Genomic DNA, 20,095 nt, shown 5'->3' on the forward strand with positions numbered 1-20,095 from the left:
CGGACATCGGTTCCTACACACACACACATGCACAAACACTCAGTTCACTGCACACACACACACACACACACACACACACACACACACACACACACACACACACACACACACACACACACACACACACACACACACACACACAAAATATACATGTGCAAAAATGAAACTTGGTAACTTTAGAAAATAACATCTCATTGCTGTGAATTTTCGCACTGATAATGAACAGGATTCCCATTTTTTTAAATAGATAAGCAGGATTTTATCCCAGATTTTGTCCCACATACCTACCTTTTGTTTTAATTTACTCCACCTGCTGAAAGAAAAGAATCACTACCACATTTTGCTGTAATTATGACCTATGGACAAAGGGGAAAATTGAAAATACAAATACTTAATTTTGTTTAAATATTAAAATCTAAACTTTCATTTTTTACTTAGAGCTTTTCTTTTCCAAATAATGAAACACACACTTGCAAAATTGTTTTACTGGAAAAAAAAATTATTATTATACAATTTAGCTGTGGATTATGCATCACTAGATTACAATGAAAGCACAAAATAAAAAGTTTCCTGCTCTTCTTAAGACATTCAGGTGAAACAGTGTCACCTGAATTAGAATGTAAGATTCATTCTGAAATTCAAGTGTGTATTAATGCTTTAAAATAGGCACTGATAAATTCTCAATTCATGTCAGAATGATGAAATTATTAACTGACTTGCACTCAAGTTTAAATAAAATTTGGACAATAACGAAGAAAAGCCGATATGCCCTCTAAATCCATGACTAATAAAAAGAGAAGCAATGAGGTTTCCCTAATCGAAAGCACACCCTCATTTCCTCTCCTGTGCTCCTTCTGATAATGTTAAAGCAGCAGGATGAGGAGTTATGCAGTGAGGGATGTTCAATTACTGGCACATGTAAAGATGTTCAGAGTGGAAAGCAGAGATGCCGCATTAAATGAGTTTTTTTTCTCCCCTCTGTTGTATAATTGACGAAGCTCAGGCGTACATTGTGCTGGAGTACCTGCATGTCAAAATGTAATTGCAGTTTTGTCAAGGTGCAGTAATAACTCTCACAGGACTGCCAATTAAAAAAAGGAAAACGCCTGTTTAGCGTCTGGCCATGACATGTGTTTTTCTTCCTGCTGCGTGAGGCTCGAGAGCGATTTGTAAATGTTGTGAAAACATGCAGTCGATGACCGTTCTCGTTGCGTGGCTTGTATTAGATAATGAACAGATCCAGACAACGCTTGCACACTTTTATCTGTTAAAAAGCTCATACACTGATTACAGTTGGTCAAACAAACAGATTCACATTTTTTTGCACTGTATTTGTGCAAAGAAACACATCAACCTGCATAAGCCCCCAGTGTTTGTTCTACTGAGGACATCACGGATTTCAGGGTCATCAGAAAAACTCACATTTGAGCTTCAAAAATTTGATATAAAAGGAGCCTTTTGAGGCTTTCATTAACGTGAGTGTGGAATATTATGTTTTTGATCAATTGAACAAAGATTGAAAAGAATGAAATGAAAGCTCTGGGATGTTTTATTTGTGCTTGTAAGATTTGGCCTTGCCATTCAGGCATTGTTATATATATAAAAAAAAGATGGCCAAGCTGAATGCATGACTGTTCCCAAGGTTCTGCCTTTGTGTGAGACTTGGTGACAGGGTTTGAATTCTTATGAGTGAACTTATCCAGAATGTCAGGACTGAATCAGACCCTTTCTCGATCCAAAAGAGTTGATCACACAAGAGAGGACCACATTTGGAAGAAAAGAGAGTTACACTTTGGCTGACAGCAGTTTTTAAGCAGTAAAGAAGGCTGCTTTGAGCGTTAATGTTACTTAATCTCAAAAACATGAAATATTCTTTTTGTGTTTTCAAAGAGTAATCATTTGAAACCAAGCTCCTAACCCCTTTTAATGATTCTGATAGAGATCAAAACGTTCTCTTACGGAGAATTGCTGCCTCTTCAGCTTGTTTTAGAAAGTTCAAAGTTTCTCTATTAAGTAAGCTTCTTTTCCAGATAAAATGTTCTTTCATGAAATATTTTTGTGAAGTTCCAATTTAGTTGCCAGGATACCAACGCATACACGTTCACATAATGCACGCATCTGCCTGAAAAATTGTCTCTGTCATTCTTTCTTCCCATTGGCGCCCATCTTTAAAAGAGCCAACATAAACCAAATTGCCTTTAGCAAAGTAAGCTTCATGCTTGTCATTTTCATTCTTAAGTGAGACATTTAACAAACCTCTGTAGAGACACTCGCTCTTCTCATAAAACTGCTTGTCTAGAAGTAAGATTCTTCTGCTGAAAACCAAAGACACATGAATGGAATCATGTGGTTTTATAAAATTTAATTTGCAGTGTATAACGATCTATTAATAGATATGTGGCACTGAAATTAAACCATTTATGTAAACCCCCTCTTACCTGTCAGAAGCTTGGTCATTGGCCCTATGCTTCAAAATATAATGCCGTTTACATTTGCTTATAGTGTCATTCCTTGAACTTATTATTTTGTTTTTATGTGTTGTTTAAGTCCAGTGATGCAATATAAGAAGTGATAAAGTCCACTTTGGTTTGGAAGAAATTAAATGAAAAGATCTTAAATGTCAAAAAGTTTCAGACCAAACATGCAAAACTGATGCTCGAGTAGATTGTCATATTTTGTTGTGGAGGGCCTTGGACCAAGCTGGGGTATTAGATAAGGTAGTGAGTGTGAGCTTTCTGATTAAAAGTCATCCATAATGACTTTCTCTTTTGGTGGCAGAATGGCCAAAAGTGGGACCACTTTAGACCAGCTCATGTTGGAAAAGGTTCAAACGAGCTTTCTGTGAACACCAGACTGATGTTTGCAAGGAGTGCTTTTAAGAAGTAAACCAAAACAAGTGTTATTTAGAAAAGATCTTTACCAGAATTGTAACCATTTTTTTTTTACTTGTCACCAGAAACATTTGGCTGTAACTTCATACAGAGATTCAAAAGCTTCCAATTCATAGGATACAACACAGAGACATTTATTTCTTGTATCAACACCCAGACCATGTCCCTCCCATCAGCCCCAGAAAGCAGCATTGTTCATAATAACCAAAATATGGAAATAACAAAAGAAACTAAAAAAATATCCGATTAGCTCCCGTGGTAACCCTTAGCCCTCTTTCCTTCCTTATGTGTCCTTCTGTCCATTCATCCCACTGTACGAGCAAAGAAAGAATAATGCACAAGTGAGTGTGTGTGTGCATATGTGTGTGAAAAATATCATTTGTAACAAAAACAAAAATAATCTAGATTTCAATCACTGGCCAAAGGGGAGTCCACATCTGGGCTGTCTTTTACAACCAGCTCTCCCAGATTTGACCTACTGAAGAAGAAGAAGTCATTTCCTGTTTTCTTCTCCCTCTCTTCTGTCTCTTTTGCAAAACTTCAGCACACACACACACACACAAAAACAAGCCCACACAGAGCCGGAGAATGTTTTTTTGTTTGTTTTTGTGTTGTAAAACCTCATCCAGAAGGGTGTGCTGTAATTCTTGGCTGCGTCGACAGTTCTTCAAAAGGCGTGAGGGGAGAAACAAGAGTGGCTCCTTCCTGGTTGGCCATTTTGGATTCTGTGCAGGTTCACAGAAGACCAAGTCCCGCCTTGTGGACGTGCGGAAGGACTTTCATGGAAAAAAAACAACTTTGTATTAGAATTGAGCAAGAACTTAAAAAAATGTGAGTTAATAAAAAAACAGGGAGGAAAAAAAGAGAGAAAGAAAAACAGTAACATCATTCCTGTGTTCTTCAACTTTGTACTTGGTCACTTTTTGAATTCCATATATTTATATCCATATATATTTATATATATTTATATATACTTTTTACAATTAAAAACACCATGGATTTGACAGACTATTTGGTTTCTTTTTGCCTAAGTAGAAGTGTTCGTCTTGCTTTGTAAATAAATGCATGTAAATACTTTTTTCTTTTTCCATACTGTCAGTTGGTGTAAAGGCGACCACTCAAGAAGAGTTTTTTTGTTTGTATCCACACAGTATGCATAATATCAGCACATATTCAGAAATTCCTTGATGTTACATTATTTTTTTGAATTCGGCACTTCCATTTCTGCCCCACAGATCCAGAACACCAGAGTCTGTCAAACACCATCAAACCGCAAGTGAACGTCCTTAATCGCGTCCTCTCATTGGCTGCTTTGGCCGAGGTCTCTGTGTGATAGGCTGGGGCAGAGTAACTGGGTCTGCGTAAGTCCGTTACAGCTCAGCGCCCCGGCACTTCCTCCGTTAACATTCAGGAAGCAAACAGTTTCTCTGGCCTCCACCAGTGCGGTTGTCGACGTACCGCCATTGACAACCCCGCCTTCTTCCTGCTTCCTGTGAGCCAATGCCAATGCCCTGAGCTGCTCCTGCGCCTCCTCTAGCAGCAGGGCAACTTCATCATGCTGCTGGCCAATGGCAGACGAGCAGGAAGATGAAGACAATGTAGCATGTGCTACCTTTTCTCTTCGCTCATCCTTGGAGGGCATGGCTCCGTGGTTGACTGACATCATTGTTGTGTCTGTGGTGGTTTGCATACAAGAAACCTCGTTGTCATGGTGACACTGGACCGAGGGGATGATGGGGATAGAGCATGAACGAAACGGAGGAGGTGGGGAGTTACTGTGACGGCGCCCAGGTCTGCGCAGGCTGCGCATTGTGGTATTCAAATCGCTGTGTTTGGATGGAGCGCACTCGAGGCGGCCGCTCCAGGTCGATGGCGAAGTTGTCTCTAAAGAAACTGGAGCTTGCATACAGAGGAACGAATCTCGTCTAGGGTCGTCACGTTGGATCTCTCCCTGTATTTGCAACCTAGTGGAGATGGGAAACAGGGGTTGAGGCGAGGAGAGATGAAGAAAAAGGGAAAAAAGGAAGCAAAGTTTATTCAAGTGGAGAGAAACTTCCTTCGCCTATGGAAAAAAAGTCCCTGAGTCACTTTGAGAGTGAATTCAACTCAATCGCCTTTTCTATCTCCCACACTGAAACTCCGGCAGAATCCACAGAGGGACGGCTCTCCGCCCTTTGCCATCTCACAGGCTAACTGGATGCTGAGAGAGGAAGAAGGTTCTGACATTTTCTTTAATCCCTGTATATCTAAGTCTGCATGCACACACAAAAAAAAAAAACTCCAAAAACCGTAGCTGCTTTATACAAGCACCAAGGTAACAGAAAGTTCATGTTTTATTATTGATTTAATGACTTAAAGAATGTTGAAAATAGGAAGTTTTGCTTTAAACTTAAAGGCATTCAGCTCCGGTCAAGGACAGTTGAGATAATCACATGCAGTAATTTCTATTGATTCCTTCCTTTTTAGTACTTCCACTTTCAGGTCAAGACCATTTGCTGAGTTTGAAAATCCCCTTTGAGTCACTGTTGCTCAGAGATTGTATAACCACACAGATTCAAGTTATATCTGCTATATTTTTTCTTAAATTTTCACCATATTTTTTTTATCTTTGTCTTTATCTTTTTCTTCAGTTCTTCCTCTATAGTCCAAAGTTAAGATGTCTTTTTGTGTTAGTCTACCTTAGCAGCAGATGTCATTAGTATGCTCACTTTTTTTGGTTGCCTCTTAAATAACCTGTCAACCTGTTACATAGTTACAGTGAGAAATCAGATTGTCAAGGGCTTTCCCTGCAGCAGGACAGTAATCAGATAAATCAGACAAATCAGATTTGTAGCCTTACACAGATCATTAGTGAAACCCATGGTGTGAGCATACCTCAATATCAGTTTTAAGCAGCTGGAACTGACATATTAAGAATTTCTGAGGGTAAAATTCTTTATTGTATAAGTCACTTTCAGTTTAGTTGGACTTTGGATTTAATTATTCTGCATGCAAAGATGCACCGCTGTGACTGATCGTGTTCTTCTGCACCCTGCTGTACTGTTCTCCCAGCTGTACACTCCCTGTCTGAAATCATTGTTATACACATATTTTAAAAACCTCATTAAGAAACTTGTTACATGCATACAACCCAAAGAAAATAATAGCAACCGCTTGAATTTGCAAAATCCTGTCCAATGCCAAAGATTTTCAAATAACTGCTGTTTCTATTTACAATACGCCTGGTATGTAACGGTAAGGTTTGAGAAAGCTGTACATTGCAGGGAAAGTGGAAGAACATAATTTAAGCCAGGGAAGTTGAAGAAGGGTATGTCCGATCTGAAGCCAGCCACTTATATCAGGCCAGTGATAGGAAGGCACAGTACTGCTGCTTGTTGGAAATGAGAAGATGACTTTTATTCATTTGACCAAGTTGGTAAACTCGTTCATCTCAGCCAACAGCCTTGAGGGGTCACAGGCTTGGCTGGTTAAAAAATTCCAAGGCTGATAAATATAATGCTGAGGCTAGACACCAGTCGCCAACTGATTTTAGGGGCATGTGGACCATGAAGCAAAATGTCCACTGGCTAATTCCATCATCCCCAGAAGTAAATTCTGTTTATAATTAAGCGAGCCTCTGATTTAAGACCGCTTTAAAAATGATTAAATACAATAAATAAATGGTATGTATGTTGAAATAGCAATTATTATTATTATTATTTTTTAAATTAAACTTAAACATTACTAAAACAGTCACAAACAGACAGTACATATATATATACATATACATATATACATTTTAGAAAATATATTTTTAATTATTTGTTATTGCAGGATCAGTAGCTGGCCTTTGCAAGGATAATCATCCAGTGATTTCTCAATATCCTTATATTTGACTGTCACACCCAGAATTGTCTTTAATAGTTAAAACTCATACGCTACTGGGCTTAGATATACATGATGGACATCTGGTTTCCCAAAAAGTTCTTAAAGCTCATTGTAACTAGATTCTAGTTACAATGTAATTTAATAAAATGCTTAATTCGTAAGACGACATAAACCTGTTTACTTCAGCTCCTCTGAATGTACTTAATGCCTCTTTTAGACTATTTATGTCTCGAAAAATCAACTCTTCTTGGATCACAACTATTGTTCAGGGTCTGGATTGTGGATTTTTACTGTAATTCCTGACATTTGCACCAGTGGCAAGTATTTATGGCACAACGAAATGTTGGTTCTGTCCTCCACTTTTTGGTCTAGCTTAGCAACTTGAAACACATTTTCTGTTCTGTGTCTGGGCCTTGACCTAACTGCTCAGAGCCCAGACATAATCTCTCTCTCTCTTTCCAAGACTCACCATGCTCTTCAGTGTTATCAGTGTCTAAATCTAGTTGCAATCTAGAGAGGAGCCTCATTTAGGTTGTAAGCCTCTGCAGAGGCAAGCTTTTTTTGCCCTGTTGAAATGCAACATGGACTCCCACCCTTGTAATACCTCATCACACACATTTACACTCTCCATCAAGTTTGGCAAAAAAATAGTGTTGGGAGGAGAGGGTGCTTTCTTTCAGACTCAAAGGAAATCACAACGTCCTTTTATTGCTGCAGTATTTCTTCGCGACATGAAAACCCTCAGTGAAAAAACCACAGTAGAGATTTAGCGGGCCCTGCAGAGAGGATCCCGCCGGCGATAAGAGAGGATGATGCGAGGGTGCTAATTCCCAAGATAACATTCACACACAAATCTCTCTTTTGATGTGGTGAAACACAATCACATTGCAAAAATCTATGAAGCAGAGTTCAAATATGGACCCTGGAGCAGGGGAGCAGCTAGAGGGGTATTACGGAGAGATTGTGTGCAAGCGAGGTAAGATAAGTGACTGGGCTTTCAACTTTATGGGAGCTCATTACATGTACAAGTATTAACAGCCATTTTCATTAATTCCCCACAGATAATTTCTTAATGTATACGATATGTGCGATAAAAACTCCTTGTCATGTGATGCAGTGACCTTGTAACACTGGAAGAGTAATACTTGGAGAAGAGCAACATATGGTCATACCTGCAGGTTTATACACCTACACGCAGAAATATACTGAAGCTGTGAGTCTATTTTAAGGCTGAGCATACAACTGAAGGCTTTGTTTGTACTTTATCCCGAGAAAACCTTGGGAGGGAGAGAGGGAAGAACTTGCAACAGTGGATGAAAAACCAAAAATTGCAAGCAGCGTCTCAGTCAGCCATTTTGGAGACAGCTTTATCTTAAAGTAGTAGTAACAACACAAGACATTCTGTCTCCCTGTCAGCCATTTTGTTGAGATAACGCTAGGCTTCACTAACAGGCATGGAGTAGAATGGGCAACCTTTCTTGCATTTTCTAACTGTCATATGCTATCTGCACACTCCTCCGTCTCATCCTGTTACTCCCTTGCTGCTGCTTTTTTTCTCCTATATGTTTATTCCTTCTGTCTGTGTCAGAATGGATTCATACTGGTTGTCTCTGTACTTTTGACTCCGTCCCAGCATCTCTTCCTCAGTCTCTATGCAGTCTTGGTCAAATTTCTCCATGGTAAAGATTACCATACTATGGGAAAGGTAGGAAGTCGTCTTACACAGGGAAAGAACGTGAGTGAGTGTTTGACTTATGAATGTTTATGTGTAATCGATTGGTTGAGTGACAATGTCTGAAAAGCATGTGAGCATGACCTCTTGCCTTGAAGCACAGCCTGCTCCTCTGTAATTCTCTTGTAAACCTTGTCTGGTTTTAATGCAGCATCTGTGTAGAGGTGTGTGTGTTAATTACTTTTCATTCTGCACAGTAGTATGCACTGATGTTTTGCTTGTAGTGACCATATCACATATGGTCTCACCGGTGGAACCAGTGTCTTATTTGGGTCAACCACAGGTAGCTCCAGCTGACTAGAGTACACTTAAGCCGTTTTCACATATGCACTCCGGATAATATCTAGATATTTACAGGAGGACTTCTCCGGAGATTCTCCTGAACTAGCCGTTCACATATGCTCCTCACAGCGGGGGACTTTCCCTGTCAGAGGGCGAGGGGGGGCGGGGGATTGAAATCTCCGGAGTGTATTCGGCTGCGTTCAGACATCAGCTCACTCTGATATTCTGCGGATAAAATACTAGGGGTCTGGCCGGATAAACTCCGGGTAAAGTCTGCGCGAAAAATGCGGCTGTTTGCGTTCACACATAGCCTAAAGAACCTCCGGGTAGCCAAATCTCCTGAGTTTTTCAGGAGATTTCCGTATGTGTGAAAAGGGTTTTAGAGCAACAGCACCATCATAGGTGGTTAATGATAGGACACCAGAGAATGATTGGCCAACAACAAATTTGACCAACAAGAGGATGCCTGTGCTTAGCAGGAGACAGTTGTCCCAGCCGGCGGATATTCAGCCCAACTAAAGAGGATTTGAACGAAGCAGAAGATCTGGTGACCAGGAAAACAGTTTGGTGAAACCAAGGGCCTTTGGGCAGACCAAATATACTCGAGCAGAGCAGCTGGCACTTGGGGAAGCACGAGAAGGCCACTATGGTTGATCATGGGAGATCAGAAGATGAGTGGGTCAACAAAAAACACACCAATCAAAAGGCCACTTGGGCTAACCAGCAGGTAATATTGCTTTCGGAGGGCACTTGAGCTGGCCAGAAAACATTTAAGTGAAAACAAGGAAACTTGGTCAGACCCAAGGAGACCTGGGTTTACCAACTGGTTACTTGAGTGACACTAGGGTAGATGGAAAGAGCATTTTTGCTGACAAAAGGTATTCTTAAGCGGCCCAAGTGTTTTTCAATAGTGATATTGTGCTTAAACATCACAGTATAAATCCATGAATTACAGTTTACATTATATTTATTGTTGGCGTTTGCTAACAGTATGTGGGAGTCTGTTCTTGCCCAGCTATGTCTATCTCCTGTTCTGCTTTCTATTAGTATGCATTTAGGTCATGTAGAGCTTTATCCTGAGCTGGGACTGCTGGGAAATGAATGCCCAAAGACAGGCATACAAGTCCAGGTGGGTAAAGCACTGACTCATGACCGGCCAAAAATAGGTCAAAGCACAGCACCTTTCACACTTAATGCATTTCTTGCTAATCATTTGAACGGATCATTTGCATGTCCCCTAACTCCTATAAAAATATGCCCTACTGTGTTACATTTGAATGGCAGGATTTAATTGTTATTCTACCTGCTAAGCCATCACTTTAAAAAAAAAAAAAAAAAGCCCTGAGAATTTAGTCAGGCATGACAAGACGTCAGAGAGGGGGGAGATGGGTTTAAAGAATCTGGATGTGCATCCTGCATCATGTCCTTAAAAGCACAAGCACCAGGCAAAGCATTTTCTTTGAACTCATGCCATTGTACTGCAGACCACAACATAACGTGACCTTGTTTTTATCTTTGCTCAGCAGATTGGAAAAACAAAGGGATGGGGGGAGTAAAAAAGATTTTAAAAATGAATGCAGTCTTTAAAAAAAAAAAGAAGAAAATCCCAGAGTTGGCTTTGAAATATCCACCCTTGAAATGAAATCCATTGCTTTGTCCGTGGCAGGCCTGTACTTTTCAGTTAGTGGCTTTCATTGAAATGTGTCAGCATATGGAGGAAACAGCATAGAAGCAAAGCAGAGACAGAGAGGAAGGAGAAAGTAAGGATAGAACCTTAAAAATAGTCTTATCTTAGTGCAGGGATTTCACCGACAACAGCCTTTCTGCATAGCAAGAGTCTGTAACACTGAGTTCCTATGGTCTGCTTCACTAGGTATATCTATCGAAGCATACAGTCTTGTCTACTCACCCTCTCTGTGCCTCAGCCTCCCTTTCAGTTGCATCTACTTCCTGAAGATGTTGGTAGGCAGGGCCCAAATACTTGGATCCTCCAATTGCATTTAGCCTTCCCCTGGGAATGGGTGGGGTCCTCCTTGGAGCAGACCAATGGCTTGTCCTGGTTCTCTGATCTGAGATGTGAGACAAGGAACCGCTTCTGAGAAAAAAAAGAAAACAAGATTCAAGGGTTATTGTAAAACATATTTTTCTGATATAGTTTTCAACATTGGACTATTACATATTTGGCTGGTTTTAGACCTTTATTCAAAACAAGACTTGAGTTAGGCGAGGGCCAGATTTTTAATTAAGCGTGTTAGTAAGGTTCTCATGCCAAGTCAAGTGGAATCATAAACATGTTATTAGAACTTGAGGAAAAGTTGCAGTTCATTTTGAAAAAGTTTTTCTTCTTTTGTGTTGCATATTATTGGCTTTTTTTGCATGCAATTTTCTTAAACCCTGTATGATGGCTTTTCCATGCACACCATGGCACATTGTTGAAACGTGGAGTCAAAGCATTTAAATCCTTCTCTGAAATCATTTGTAGGAAATTGTCTGGGCATACATTATTCTGAGTCCCTATTTATATTTTGTGGCTTAATTAGTTGTTTTTGTGAAGTCTGCCATTATTTGCCCAAAAGTTATAAAACATACAAATGTCTCATTAAAATCCATATGAATGAGGCTTATCAACTCTTGTGTCTTAACATCTCAATTTCAGTTGTATTCAGGTTCATACTGTCATTAAAAAGTGTTAGTATTTAATGAAGTTATCATTTACTGTCTACACTATTGAAGAATTTACAGAGTTCTCCGTCATCATCTCATAAGATGTGTTTTTGGGATGCGAGTACAGAGTAGATGTGTTATTAATATTTTACTGTGCTTGTTTATAAGTTGTGAATTTTGCAGTCAACACTGTTTATTGTTGTTTGTCCAGGTCACCTAAACTTGGATCAGTTCTAATCACTCACAGGTCTTTTTGTTCTCCAGCCATTTCTGGATTGGTCTCCCTCTTTTAGAACTTATTTATACACATATGGTTTGGACAGATTTTTATCGCTCTATTTTGGATTGGAAATTTGGACCCAATGCATTTATCGGGCACTTCAGAGCAATATAACATTGAAAGGCACTGAGAGCAGATAACATCACCATTGCACATTTGAAGTTATTTATATATTTTGTATTTATGTGTCTTTTTTGGCTGAATGTCATACTTTTGTATTTCTTGTGTATTTTTCTATTTTAATTGTATATAACATTTTCATAATTAATCTATTCTGTGGTTGTCAATGGTTTCTTTAGTGATTTTAAAAAAATGTTTTTTTATGTTTCTTTTTCTCTTTGTTTTGATGCTATTGATGTCTTGTGTGAAACACTTTGAATGTGAAACACTTTGAATTGCCTTGTTGCTGAAATGCTGAAGTGCTCTTTAAATAAATTTGACTTAACTTGACTTTATCAGCAGATTAAATTAAAGCCAATGCAAGCCAATAATCCCAGAATCTATGGAGGACAGTTACAAGTCTTAAGAAGGCAATCGTTAACCTACAGCCCTTTCATCAGGGATAAGTTCTATTAGGATTTTATTGATACCAATATTGATACTTGTACTGCTTGTTACCAATCGATAGTCTTATTGATGATGGTTATTGATAAGGGTCTCCAACGTGCAAATAGCCCAAAAAATTAACGTGAATTTTGGAGTACCACTGCTTGACGGATCTTGTCAATTATATTATTTAGGAACATAAAAATTAAGTGTTTGGAAAATATTTTGGTACGGACTATTCAGGAACTGGGCCAAATGTAGCACTGGTTCTCTACACCCCTCCCTTGTGAGTATGTTTCGTTTTCCTAATGGAGCTTAGAAAAGGCTGGATAGTCAAAATTAAAGTAAATGGAAGTTCCCCATGCAACAGTAAAAAGGCTCAGATGTAGTTCTTTTGCGTCAGCTCGGCTGTATTACTGTGGTTGGAATGCATAACTGTTCATAAAATAACTCAAAACAAAATGAATAGAATGGCAGTCAGTCAAGCACTTAATTGTGTTTTATAATAAGGGCATTTAAATCAGAAAATTCTGCAAATACAGACATAGCCTTTGGAGATTTCTCCCGGGACATTCTTGACTGTGGAATCCCAACACACTACCCTGAATATAGAGTCCAAGTCGCTGCCTAAGCTAAGGTGATTGCAACCGCATAAACTCTGATCGCCCCCTAAGAATGTCATTTGTGGTAAGTTCAACAGACTGCTGGATAAGTATCCTTGTGATCATCTTAGCCGATGGAGTAGGAACTGGATAGAAATGAAGAAAGTATTGCAAGAGTTCTGCAAAAAGAGAAGGAGACTTTGTGGTTTGATGGTTGTCTGATTGAATTTCTGGCTTGTCGGGGAAAATCTCTCTCTCAACTAGAGCCTGGATCCCCTTGAAAAAAGGTGATTAACCCCCAGCTGCCCTGGTGGAGTTTCTTAGTGGTTTAGAGGTAGGAAACCATGGGTACACTGAGCCCTCAGGGGTGAATACCTGCAACTGAAGAATGGTGACAAAGAGCACAGTCAAAAAAGGAGGTTTTGTGTGCCTTTTATTTATGTTCCCCTCCAGCCATGAAACTTGGAATAATGTTATTTTCTCTAAAATAATGTATTTCTTCTCATAATACATTACACATACCTTAAACAGAAAAACAGGGGCAGAATTTAATGTTTTTGACTTTCAATATGTATAGAAAATGCTAAAAACTTGATCTGTAGGAGCTCCATTCTCTTCAAATGTATTTGTGTGTCTTGTAAAAGAAAATCCAGCTCTGACAAAGACGTGAATTCTGTCAGAAGTCGGCACTCAAGAGTGTGTTGGAGTGTATTCTTGATGATGAACATGCCAACGCACACACCGCTGAGCAGTGTGAGAGAAAGCTTTCTGGGATTTTCACTTTTGCCCTGGCTCATAAATCTCTGCACATTGCCCCCCATTTTTTTATCTGTGTCGCATCTTCTGTGTTCATGACTGTTATAGATATACTTATTAACATGTTATAGCTTTAATTATAATTACTATCATTCTTCCGTGAATCAGCAATTAGCTTTGGATGCACTGTAATGGGGATAATTTAATTACTCTCTTCACTGCGTCCTTGCTGATTAGAGGAAAGGACACTGAAGTTTCCTATTGTTGCTGTAATTTGCATTAATGCTATTTCCTGCAGCGACTGAGGGGACAGCTGCGTCTCTACTGACAAACTTACATTATACACTGATATGTGTGTGTGTGTGTGCGCGCGCGCAAATAACTATCATACCTGTGATGTTTTGCTATGCGGGAGCTGTTGGACAGCGTAGTGGAGATGTTGCAGTGTGGAAAGCTGGACTCACAAACATTCCCCGGGCGAGACTGGGGCGGCCGTTTGGAGTACTGCAGAAACAAGAAAAACAAAACCATCACAAGTTTAGTCGCACCTCACATGTAAAGAGGAGTCCCTTCAGAGAGATTTCTACAGAAGAAGAATCAAAGTTTGTTTCCTTCTTAAACTAAAGACATATTGAGTTTTCTTAGATCTAGTCCATAAACCTCCTCCAGCTCTTTCTCACACTCCTATTCATGGGAAATGAAGGGTTCCTGCTTCCTTGAATACTGGAACTGGCTCTACACTCTAAGTGGAGTAAGCTTACATTTATTGTTCCCTCCTTAAAAGATCTCCTTTTCTGGGATTGAGTTTTAATGCACTGTCAGAAGAACAAAAGGAGGCTGCTGACAGTTTGATCAAATAAAGCACATTACAATTTCAGACTAAACATCTCACAACAACGAAGGCATGCAGCTTCACTGAAGTCCAGACATGTTAACAATGGCTGAATAGCTATAGCTGGGCAAAAGATAGAGACCTGAGAGGATTAATGCACCATGCCTGGGTTTATGATGTTGAAGAGGTATGAGACAAACGTCTTAAAAAGGGAAATTCACTTTTTTTTTGTACTGGATTTTTTATTTTATTTTTTACACATTTTGTGACCTTATCGACGAAAAGGAACACAAAAGTTTTGAATTGGTTTCAAAATGTATTTAAAATGGTTTCAGAATTGTTTCATAAGACTGCTTTAGCCTGCAGCCACATAGAGAACCAATGGCAGCAACATTCTCCGCTCCACCTGCTCAAAAAACATTCTTCCACTGACGAGGCTCTGAGGTACTACAAGTGTCTGATATCATTGTGGAATAGATTCTAGCAGAGATCTCGTTGGAGAACAAAATCAATGTTTTTAAAGTATACCTCTGAAATCAAATGAGGTGAAGTAACTTGTTGCAGGAAGAAAATGGTAATAACCTGGAGCTGGAGAGTTGAATTGGTATAATTATGCCTGACACTTAAAAATCTTCAAATCAATATTTCAGTAGCAAAACGAAGCCTTTTTAAAATCAAACATAGATACTCTGAGGGGAAACACTTCCCAAGAGGAGTAGGTTACAGCTGCTTTCGAGCACCTGGCAGAAGCAATTCCTGGAAAAAAAATTAAAATAAAGCCTTCTAACTCTTACAGATAATGAGAATGGCCTCAAACAAATAGGGCTCTGGTTTTAAAGTACTATATATACTTCCCCTTGGAGTGATGGTAACTCTTTGTAAAAGACTGCTTCAACAAATTGCACTTTTTCATATGTATGAGCCATCTGATTATCTACTCAATTTAGCAAAGCATCCACTATTATTGGGATTGTATGGATACATACGTTGCTTCTTATGAATGAAACACAACCCAATGGTTTGGATCTGTTTCTTTGTCTTGAGTGCATTTTGCTTGCCCTTGCAGAACAAAGATAATGGCTGCATTAGTCCAAGTGCAAATCCCATAAAGGCTGGTTTTCATTGGTGAAAGTTGAGTCCCGAACCAAATGTAGATCAGAGACGAACATCATCGTGATTTTTTAAAATGGAAAATCATTGGTTAACACAAACAGTTGCCTACAAAAACCGAGGAAAATACATATTTCAAGGTCTTAAATTATTGACAACATTTATAAATTGACTCTCTGATTGCAACCTTTGTTGCCATGCAAAGTCACAATCACATCATTTGCACATCAAACTAGCTTCTTGTTCCATTTCCTATTGTCTGCGTCCCATATACATGAAGTAATGCAAACACACCATGAAATGAATCATTAATTAGGCATCTGAATGCCTGGATTCAACACAGCTGGCTGGTTAATATGTAAATCGGTGTAATTTAGCTCTCAGTGTTTCTTTTTATTGTGGAACATTAAGAAATATTCAGATTAAAGTGAGAATTTAAACATTCAGAGAGGAAGAATTTAATGCTTCCTTTTAACTTGTGATATTATTTTTTTCACTTTGGATGGCGTTTATGGTATTTTGTCCCACTGCTGTACTTTGAAACAAAGTCACTCCCTCTAGAAACAAAGTCCTTATCCTCCCTTATTTAGTCTTAAACATGTTCTTTTTCTAATGACACTTTTTACATTTCTCTCTTTTGATATCAGTCTCTTTTGATTTTCTTTCTTCTTCCCCCTCTCCTCCTCATGTAATCATAAAAAGGAGATCTACATCAGCACTATCAGTGTCAGTGTATGTCCCAGGTCCACCCCCTCCCCCACCACCCTTTTTAACTATCTTCATGTACGTCAACATCTCCACAGAGACTAATGCACAACAAAACTAAACATTTCTTTGTTCGGCACTTCACAATACAGATGACGAGGCAGACTCACTCACTTACACAGCAGCAAAGATCTGCAGAAGAACACAGGACAACACAACAAAGACTTGCAGGCTTTAAACTCTGAAAGCTGCAAAGATGTAAAGCGGCTGATGCTGGTTTGATTTTTTTTTTTATCTGTTACGCAAACCTGTCTGTAGTTAACGTCTACCAGACTGTTACAGTTTTCTCTCCTCAGCATTGTCTCGCTATCGTCTAGACACTTTTGAAACACAAGGTAAGAGGGACCTGTTTCTCTAAAATGTCTTTTTTCGAAGAAATAACTTTTTTTGTGGTGTTTTTCTTGATTTGAAATTCTGAGTTAGATCTCTGACTAACAAGGCTGTCACTGACGCAATCCCTTTTTGAGGGCCCTCTGCAGGACACCAGCCTCATTAGAGTCACACATGCTGCCACAGTTATGTGACCATTCAGACGTTTGAAGGCTGATTTGAGCTTATAAAACCCCGACATATTCTCTGTTATAACTTGAAATGTATGTGGACGACCATCCCCACTGAAATAAGAACATAGATGATACGAAAACAGTTTTGTTATGAGCTCCTCTGCTTCACTTTAAACTTAAAGTCTTTGACATGTTTAAAATTGGGCTGCACGGTTGTTAGAGCCGTTGCCTCACAGCAAGAACATTCCTGGTTCAAATCCCCATCGGGTTGGTTAACCCTAACCCTAACCCTGCATCGAGTTCCTGTCGGACAGAAGCCTTCCTGTGTATAGTTTGCATCTTCTCCCTGTGCATGCCTGGGTTCTCTCTGGGTCTACCGGCTTCCTCGCACAGTACAAAGACAGCCCTGTGATTGACAAGCATGTGTGTTCCCTGCCTCCGCCAAATGACAGCTGGGATTGGCTCCAGACCCCACAACCCCGAACGGGAAAAGCGGCATGGATAACGGATGGATGTTTAATCTTTTACAGTTTGATTGAACTTTTAACCTTGGTGAGATACAAGATATTTAAATGGAGCAGATTGCTAAATCATCATCAAGACTATGAGGAATAATACAGATTATCACTGAAGGTACTTTTATGACAATACAGTGTGCACCTATTGAGGCGCCGGAATGTTTGTTACACATTTTTTCTTTCAAAGAGCATTTCCTTAAATCGCTGTGGTTATAATATTATTTAAAAAAAAATTTTAAGATTTATTTCATGATTTCTGTGGTTATTGTTTTGCTATTGGGGTCTTTTAAGCACTGATTAGACATTAATTAGGCAATTATTTAGAGCTTTATTAGTTGTAACACTTCCAAAATGCTGAGGTAGTTTCACATTTTAAACACATTACTAGGCAAAATTTTCCCTTACTACCACTAAATAAAATAAGATAAGATAATCCTTTATGATCCCCAGTGGGGAAATTCAAGTGTTGCTGCAGTAAAAAGACAAAAAGAAGAGCGTGGATATGAGTGCAAATAAAAAAAGAACGTCTCAGTCTGCATTCCCCTCTGCTGCACTTATACAAGCGGCTAATTGATAAGAGATGCTTCAAGTGAAGACTTGTTCCTTTCAAAGCCCGTGATGAAGCTAAAAGTGAAGTTTTTAACAGTGGAACAATGGACAGCTATTCAAAAAGAGAGGAATCTGTTAATGTTTGCATATGCTGTTAATTAACCTAAGTAAAAATGGATGACAGAGTAATTGCCCCTCTTAACCTAAACTGACAGATTCTCAAAGTGCAATGGCTTTGCTTTCAAAGACTAACTAATTTATCTGTTATGAACCATTAAAAAGTGGGAGAAGCGCCTTTAATCTGTTTGTGCTGCCGCTGTGTTGTTCAGCGAAAATAGAATTAGGCTTTAGAGAGAGTGCTCAAGGACAAAAACTGAAACTGTGTGCATGTGTCACACAGCAATATCTACTGTTTATGGAGGTCATCAATACAGATGTAATGTTTTCTCGCACAGCTGCAGGCAAAGAAACTCTGCTCTCTAGATCCATGGATGCACACAGATATAAAAGGCAAAAGTAATCATTGCTTTGACAGGGAGTTCACACCGAGTTTGGACAATCGGGGTACAAAGGGATCATGTAATGGCGTGAATTAATGGGTATGTGTGTGTGTGTGTGCTGTAATGGGTGTTTTAATCTCTGAGAGAGGGGACTAGCTTATACCAAAGACCTCTGGTGTTGAGCATTTTTAACCCTGACAGACTAACCGGAGGGAACCAGGAAATTCTTTTTATGATTTGTGCAGAGATACTGACATAAATAACAGCTTTACAGCATTATAAACACACACAATCAGCTACACGAACACACACACACACACGATAGTCTCAGGCCTCTAAGCCTGGTAGAGCAGGCTCAGGATCCTCTGTGACAGAGACAGAGCTGTGAAAAACGATGTGCCAATGATAGACAGACTCTGTGTAAAAACCTGAGGAATACATGACAGGGTGGTGAAGCTGATTGATTGAGAAAGGTCGGCTCAGTCAGAACTGCTCTTTTATTCTCTGTTTAATCAAACACTTCCAACAAAGGACCCTGTGGTACTAATCAGAAGTGCTAATTTGAACAACCTGCTGGGTGCTTCTGTCCTGCCTGATTATTTGAGGTACTTTTGGACTTCTACATTTGCTTAAATGCTTCCTAGAGTCACCTTCAAAGTTATATAAAAAGGAAAATTGGGACTCAGTTATGGCAAAGTCAACAGAAATATACTTAATACTGAAAATAATTTAGAATAAAATCTGTAGTGTGAGTACATGCTCAGAACCACTAACCCTGTGTTTGTCACTCTGTGTTCAGATATTTTGATAATCGATTGCCTCAAGACAGAAATCAATGTAGAGTGTGGAGGCGAAAAATAAACAAGTACAGCTCATTTGCATGCCATGTTCCTCAAAGGCTCTTCTTAAAATTAAATAAATATAACAACATTAAAAAGCAAGCTTTATACACTGAAGGTCAGCCTATTTCTCAACAATACATTCTGTAACAATAATCATGAGGTCGCAGGCCAGAGCTTATTGAAGATTTAGCAAAATAGAGCCAAGGACTGCTTTTGATTTTGTTTCAGTATAATGTGATTTTATTGTAGTTCATAAAATTGTACATTATCACATTCTATTCATTTTCCTGTACTTGGCAGAAGAGATTATCAAATGTGCTATATGACTTCCACACAACTGTCATAAACATCATTAAAGGTGCACTAAGTAGATTTGGTAATGAAATTTGAAAGTTGGAGAAGTGAAACAATTCTCTGCTATATTTTCTGAACTGAAAACACAAACTTGATTCAAAGGAAAAAAATAGGTCCCAGGAACAATGTTTGGAGCTAAAAAGCTACCATGAGAGTTATGGTTGCACTGTTGCGGGCCTCCAACCAAAACATCTCGTGCAGCATTTTATCAGTGATTCAGGGACCAAATTTTCCTCTGAGGACAGTTTGTGTATAGAGTCATGAACATTTACCACAGAATCTGTACATTTCTCCAACTTTCACATTTCTCTACCACAACTCCATAGTGCACCTTTACCTATACAACAAGGAAAGTTAAATCTTAATACAATACAAAAAGGCACAGCATTTAAAATTTAAATTGAAACTGTGCATTAAAAACACAGCTTTTGCTCAGTTACTTCCCTTAGATAAGTGGTGACATGTTTAAATTTTTCTAAATTTGTGAATGAAGAATGCTAAT

The 20,095-nt window shown here is 39.0% G+C and overlaps 1 protein-coding gene across 1 annotated transcript in view; it reads right to left on the minus strand.

The window, feature by feature from the left end:
• Window positions 1-2,899: 2,899 nt before the first annotated feature.
• Window positions 2,900-20,095, minus strand: part of LOC132975648 (pro-neuregulin-3, membrane-bound isoform) — a 355,425-nt gene continuing 338,229 nt past the window's right edge. The window contains exons 7-9 of the mRNA XM_061040354.1: window positions 14,012-14,124; window positions 10,682-10,867; window positions 2,900-4,855 (exon numbers count right to left, since the gene is read on the minus strand). Of these exons, the coding sequence (XP_060896337.1) occupies window positions 4,192-4,855; window positions 10,682-10,867; window positions 14,012-14,124 (963 nt within the window). The 3' untranslated portion in view covers window positions 2,900-4,191. The remainder of the gene's footprint in view (window positions 4,856-10,681; window positions 10,868-14,011; window positions 14,125-20,095) is intronic.

The sequence above is a fragment of the Labrus mixtus genome, chromosome 6 (assembly GCF_963584025.1).
Source record: "Labrus mixtus chromosome 6, fLabMix1.1, whole genome shotgun sequence".
Lineage (NCBI taxonomy): Eukaryota > Metazoa > Chordata > Actinopteri > Labriformes > Labridae > Labrus > Labrus mixtus.